Below are 7,343 nucleotides of genomic sequence, written 5' to 3'. Positions count from 1 at the left end.
TGTCGTTTTGATGGATTAAAATTTTACCTAATAAATAAATAATAGTATTAAGTTTTACCGGTAAGCACTTACAGGACAAGTGTTTGGTAAACAACCTCTTACTGTTACTACTAATATGGATGTTGATTTCGAATATTTGATGGCTTGTAAAAAGTTTAAATGGGAAATAATGGCATCGGGTCGGGTATGACCCGAATTGAGTAGGACTTCATCAACTAGGTAAAGAAGATGATAACCCCAATTTCTTGATTCAAAGTCCAATTTTGTTACAAGTCCTTGATTATCTAGAGTAAGGGCGACAATTTTGTATTAAATTAAATCAATTAATTACCAGTCATATCAATTAAGCTGGTACTAGTATAATCACATCAATTGTAATCGGTTCGGTGTACTGCATCAAGTACGGTAACTTGGCTGGTGCACGATATTGGAAGTCTCGTATTCCAGTAGTACCATGATACCGAGTATTAATTATTTTTTAGTTTTATATTTTTTAAGTATTGAATAATAAATACAATAACTTTAACTTTTTGTTTCCGCATTTAAATGCTTACAAGTTTTACTTCATACAATTAAAACCCACTTAAACATGAGATGTTTTACTTATAAATTTCGATGAAATTGCAAATTTTCATATATGTAATTTGAAGTTGGTATAAAATCAACATGTATTAACCAACAAAAGATGGTACCAATTAAATTGATACTACGTACGATTGGATAGTACATAATGAAATTTTTTACGTACCAATTATAATTGATTCGTGTATGATAATAAAAAAAAAGAACTTAGGGGGTGTTTTGTTAGATGTATTAAGTAGTAATCAATGAGAATAAAAAATAAAAGAAACTGTTTCATTTTATATAATATAATGAGTTCATTCCCCCAGAAGCCTAAATTTTGATTACATGTTAAACTGAGTGGGAATGGAAATTCATTCTCATATTCATTCCCTATCATTTTTATTTTCATTCTCATTTTCATTAATCTGACTGAACCAAACACCCCCTTAGTAGAATTTGGTCACGGTGATGCTTTTATAATTTCAAAGGTGGGTCGAAATGCCCAAGTCTTTAAGAAGTGACCGATTTGAACTACAAATCGTTAAGGTTCTAAGAATGAGCTCATATAATCAATTCATTGGCGTATTTACATATTCTGTTTATATTTGCATATAAAACTTTTCCAACATAAAATTTGGGAAAAGTTGAGGAAATCTCAATTAAATTTATTAGACTTTTCCCTAAAATTTTTTTGACTATAAAACTATATCAATTACCTTATTTTCGTTAAATTGGATTCAAACGACCATTTTTTTCTATTTATTGACTCACTGAGCTCTTGACCATTGATTTATTAATCCGGATGATACTTGAATGAAAATTGTGTAAAGACATGTCTGATTAAATAAATGTGATTAAAATGTAATAATAATTCGACGAATTGATGTGTGATCATAGTCCAAATGAGATTGAGATAAGGCGTACCCAAAAAGATATCAATGTGGTAATCTTGTTAAATTTTTACCACAAGGTCTAAACTCTGAATCTCATATGTTCATGCCACATAGGTTCTTGGATTTCAGTATTGTCTATAAAGCGCAGAGTTTCTTCTCATTCCATTCAATTTTGCTTATATTTATGCTTGTTTGCATGTCTATATTGTTGGCGATTTAGTGTTATTGGTCATTTGGTGTAATAAACTCCTTGCCGGCCTCCCATCTCCGACTCCTCTCCTTCAACTCCGGCTCCTTTTCTCTATAGTGAAGCCCCACCTCAAAGAGCCCCTTCTCACTGTCTTCGATAAGAGTGCCCATTATGTCGCCATTAGGAGATGAGAGCATCAGTGGTAAGAAAATAAGAAAACGAAACCAATGACTTTCAACAGCTCTGTATAGGGTCCTCACTTCTCCATCGCTCTATCAGTAAAAATTAGGAAACAAAAACAAATCCTTTCATTTACACAATTTCTCTATCCATCCCCACAGTTTCTCGTATGGTTCCCTATTAGGTTGCTTAAACCCATCCCAAAATCATCCCACACATAACATCTTATTGCCTAACATTATAAAAACTCATTCAAAAACCAAACTCTAAATATATCAAAATCAAACTCAAACATCATAGATTACCCGACGAATCAGATTCCACGAACCATAGATTAACAAGGGTTGTTGATGTTCATCAAGGTTTGCATTTGCATAAATTATCGTGTTTCCAGAGCTGATGACTATCGAGAAAGAGATAGAGAGAGAGAGAGGGAGAAGTTGGGTTTCACCAGAAAGAGACATAGAAAACATAGGGGAGGAGGAGTCGGAGCTTTCATTTGTCCATCATTATAGACATTCCCATCTATATTACTACAACGACAATATGATTTCTTAGTCATTGCATGATGTGTGGGAGTCGGCAGTGGCGGATCTAGAAATTTTGATGACCAGGGTCGGCTTTTAGACAAGAAAATTCTCTATCGGCTTTTACCCTATGCTCAAACCAATTACCAATTTGATACTGAATTGATTATTCAAAGGAAGATAAATCAAATTAGTTTCTATATGCATCAAACAAGTAAAGCTAGACTGCATAACCCCGCCAATGTTGATTTTTCCTTTTCTGAAATCGTTATGTTTTTCTAGTGAAAATAATAAAACAAGTCATGTTTCAGTAAACTATAACCTACCCCGCTAAATATATAAATAACATCAAGTAATTATCACATTATTTAATATCGAACTCTACTTTATAAACATGTAAAATAACATTAAATTAAACCCTAACTTTATGAGCATATAATTACCATTAACACAAATACTTATGAAACCTTTACTTTATCGATGAATACCTAATTCTAAGTATTTTTTTTATTAAAAGATAACTATTTTATGAGTATATAAATAATTGAAATTCTAAAAACAAGACTAAAAGAATTATGTAGTGATGATAACAAGGACAAAATGCAAATAGAGGAAGGGTAGAATGTGGGTCATGAGGGACCCAAAACCAAGAAAACCAAGCATTTTGCAATACTTTTCCTTTTGGGATTCAATCCAAAAAAATCAACAAACCACAAAGTCCAAAACTAAAATTGTCTCTACGGACTGTTAACCTAAACACTTACTCGGTAAGCATTTATTGGTAAAATTCAACACTATCATTTACTTATCGGGTAAGATTTTATTCACTAAAACGCATCGTATGCAACAGTTTATCCCGGTAAGCGCTAACCATGGTAAGAGTCATCGTTCTCACTTACCGGGTAAGACTCTTGATTGTTGTCTTCGCTATTACCAGGTAAGATTTTTAGTCCTTGTCATATTCATCCGGTAAAGTAAAGTGACTTGGTAAACGCTTACCCGGGTAAGCGTTTAGTAAACAGCACCTAAGTTAAAAATCACTTACCATAATTAAGAATATGTTTGTCTTGCTCAAATTTGATATTCTTCCGGTATAATCCTCATTAATTCGAACCTAAACACGAAAACAATTGCATATGAGGTCGGGTATTTAAAAAGAAATCGAACGATGGAAGGGGTAAATATCAAACATGGTTTAGTGCTTCGTTTGAGGTATAAAATCTCTATACTTTTGTTCGATTTTAAGTTCATAGAATGGTAGTAGCATTTGATCTGATTTGATTTACAGAAGCATTTGAGTGGTTGATTTTTGAGTTTTTTAAAGAAAAAACCGAGTATCGAAATCCAAGTTATAAAAAGGTTAAAATCGGAATTGATTTCTGAATGTTTTTTTTAATGATTTTAGTGTTAAAATATCAGGGATAATGTTACCATCAATTAACATGATGTAAAAAGCCCTATAAAAGGAGGCCGAAAAACTTGTTGAAATCAAGTTTGAAGCTTCTTCAGCACAAAGTTTAATGTTGGGCTTAAATATTGTGTTATGGGCCCGATTATGAGATTTAAGTTAGATTAAGGTTTTAAATGACTTGTTTAGAGTTAACGGAATAATATCTAAATCATATTTAGTTAATAATTCACGATATTACGTGATTCAAATAGTTTGTAATTTTTATCATTGCGATTTCAGTTCATATAGAATAGGATGATTATGATATGACCAATATATAGTTAAAAAGATATTTAATTATTCTTTTAACATTCTTTCCAACTTCATCTTCTCAATTGATTTAACTGAATATGATTCGGTTTCATCTCAAGACTTTAAGGATCGGGTATGGTGTTTGATGGAAGTTGGTGGAACATTGAATCTAGCTGGTTTCTTTCTGTTCTTCCTTCATTGGATCCACACGGCTTGCTACGTAAGGCAAATCTTTATACTATAAAGCTAATGGCGATATTTGAAAGATATATTAGCAAACGATTGTAAGCAAGAATGACATGTTCATCGGATTTACTAGATTTACTAGTTGTTGGACATAAGCCAAAACGGGAAATCCTCAATTAGCATCGATGACATATGTAACTTGATCTTTGTACGTAATATTGTTTGTAATCTTGAATTCCATAAACTAGTCGATATTGTGATGTAATGATCCTTAGTGGCACATTGTAATGGGCAATGGCGGAGGTAATCCACAACCCCTAAAAAGTGTGGAAAACCCGATCCGAGCTTGAGGAAGTACGTATGGTCGATCTTGTGGAACTTGTGGCCTTGGGTTAAAACTCAAACATAAGCTAGATCTAATGCCCAAATATTCGTGCCTGAGATGTGATTGTCATATTGTGTAAACTCTGGCCCCAAGAATGAGGTGGTTGTCATATTGGGTAAACTGTGGCCATAAGAGTAAGGTGATTGATGGTTCCCCACAGTGATATATCCTATTTGGCCATTAAGTGTGATAGCCGGTTATTCGGTTATAAAGCCCAGGGTTGCTTTTGGTAAATGGTAGCAAATTGTGAGGGGATTGATGTTTTGATATACTTAAATATTAAAAAGAACTATCCCACCGCCTCTTATTGCTTAAATATGGATATATAATATGAGATATTTATTATATTTCATTGATTTTGGGAGTTAAGAGAAAAGGGAGCTTTCTGTATGTTCTTTTTAGACTAGAAGAAAAGAGAACGAAGGGAGATTAGAAGAATTGATTATGTGAAAATTATCTGGATAAATTGTTGTTGTTCATCTCCATAATTTCATCTCTTTGTGATTAAGGTGCGTTTATTATTATAAACTTTTCTTAGTTGGTAATTGAAATTAGAACCATATTGTTCTTTATATGAGGATGATTATAAAACTATTTTTGGATGCTATAATTAGCATAATAGTGAAAGTTTGATATGTTATATCATGTGTTGAAATAATGATGTCATATCAAGGAGATGTGTATTTTGGTTATAAGGGTGACATATCAATGAGAGGTGTATATTGGAATAAAGGTGGCCAAGCAGAGGTGTATACCAGGATAAGGGTAGCATAACCATTGAGATATAAAATATGGGTTTTTGATCAAAATGTTCTTCGTTATCGCTTCCTTATGATGCGATTACTTGGAGTTGTCACATCGGTGTCATGCGATGACTTAAAGGTATCGCATTCTATTGATGCGATGAAATGTGGTTATCGAATCCTTGTGATGCAAGGAGTATGTTTGTCACATCCTTGTGATACGATAAATTAACTTATTGCACCACTGTGATGCGATAAGTTGAGTTTATCGCACCAATGTGATGCGATGAGATGAGGTCCTCGCACCAGTGTGTTGCGAGGATATGGGGTTATTTCACCCATGTGATACAAGGAAATTATGCTTTCATCTATATGATGCAAATGAGTCTTATCAAAATGTGTTAATGAGTTATTTGGTTGCTTGATGCGATAATTGGATTATGTCTCATCATTTTGATGCGACAAAAGATGATAATTTATTAGCTTAGTCTTTTTTAAGGTTATGCAGACTCTCGATCCAATCCGTCTTCCTTGGACTTGGCTAGCTCAAAGAAAAGTAAAGAGCGCAGGAATGAGAATAACCTAGTTTCCTTATGATTATGAAGTGAAGCAATGGAAGAGAGGAGCCTCAGAACGTCGAATGAAATAGGTGGTCAGGTTCTTTTTCTACAACCCTTTTGATATGGTAGGTCTGGCCCCAGGAACCCTATCCCTTATGTTTAGGTGCAGGATCTGCCTAAGAACTAGTCTCCTTAAGATTATGAACTGAAGCAATGGAAGAGAGGAAACAACCTGGGAACTATCTACAACTTGAAAGGAGCCCTATGATATGGAAATCTCACGTATGGTTCCCTAACTCCCCTCCTATCGCAATGGTGTGGTGCGTCAAAGGCTGTTGCCCCGCACTTTATGTCGTTAACCCGTGGCAAACTGAAAATCTTAATTAGATAGCGTCTATTATATTGGACTCTTTAGGGAGATCTCTTTGGGTCTTCCTCTTTCTAAAATGCAAACTATCTTGATTGGTTCAGAAATATGAGGAACTGATCCAAGAAGCCAATGATCGTATGCTAGTAGTGGCCATGTCTATGGATCTCTCGAATCACTGGGTAAGAAACCAATCGTTGAAAGAAAATTTTTTTCCTTCATGTTAGTACCATTTTGGGCAACTCTCATTGAGCTCCCCGACGACAACAGAGGAAGCAATCTGCTTGCTGTGGAGCTAAGACAACAAGATAGGGTGAGGTAAAGCATCAGGTCGGTCAAAGGATCCCCCGTAAAACCTCATCAGATAGGTAGTGGAACCAGAAAAGGTCTTTCGTTTTCACCCTTTCGTTGGCCCTTGCCGCCTCCCTTAGCAAGCCCTCCGCAAAGATAGAATTGTCGTAAAGGACAGAACTTCGGTAAAAAGAGGACGACTTAAGGCAGCAAAAACGACCAACAAAAGTTTCAATACTTAGGGAGAAGAAGGATGGGAATGAATGGGAAGACTGGAGTAGTCTCTCTGATGCTTCCCGACCCGTGCTCTGAAAAGATCATGCATGAGATGAAGCTCATGTATCTGTTTCAGTAAAGACCGAAAAGAAAGACCCGCTGTTCTATTTTCGTGTTACCTTTTCTTCATCGTCAATGCGGCTCATTATTGAGTATATTTTAATATAATTACTCTAATTATATTTTTTAAAGACAAGACAATAATATTAAAAAGAAAAACAAGTGGTTAAATACAGAACCCTTATAACATTCTATAAAGGCATTGTTTGACAAACTTATTTTTGGGGTACACATGTGGATGGACATAAGTTAAAGCTAACCTATTGAATCATTAGTTGCAGTAACGTTTTGGGAATTCTTTTTTACCTTTTTCCAATTATAACCTTGATTAATATTAATTGTTATTTATTATTATTAATTATAAGTAAGTATTAATTATTAAATAATTTTAATTTCAATTTATTAATCATTTTTAATTA

The 7,343-nt window shown here is 34.1% G+C and overlaps 1 protein-coding gene across 1 annotated transcript in view; it reads right to left on the bottom strand.

Annotated features, from left to right (window-relative positions):
- Nucleotides 1-1,679: 1,679 nt before the first annotated feature.
- Nucleotides 1,680-7,343, bottom strand: part of LOC112522873 (LOB domain-containing protein 18-like) — a 32,207-nt gene continuing 26,543 nt past the window's right edge. Inside the window, exon 2 of the mRNA XM_025132192.1 lies at nucleotides 1,680-1,919. Within this exon, the coding sequence (XP_024987960.1) occupies nucleotides 1,680-1,919 (240 nt within the window). The remainder of the gene's footprint in view (nucleotides 1,920-7,343) is intronic.

This window comes from Cynara cardunculus, assembly GCF_001531365.2.
Source record: "Cynara cardunculus var. scolymus isolate 2C chromosome LG 12, CcrdV1, whole genome shotgun sequence".
Taxonomy (NCBI): domain Eukaryota; kingdom Viridiplantae; phylum Streptophyta; class Magnoliopsida; order Asterales; family Asteraceae; genus Cynara; species Cynara cardunculus.
Note: the sequence above shows the minus strand (reverse complement) of the source record. Positions and strands in the feature narration are given on the sequence as shown.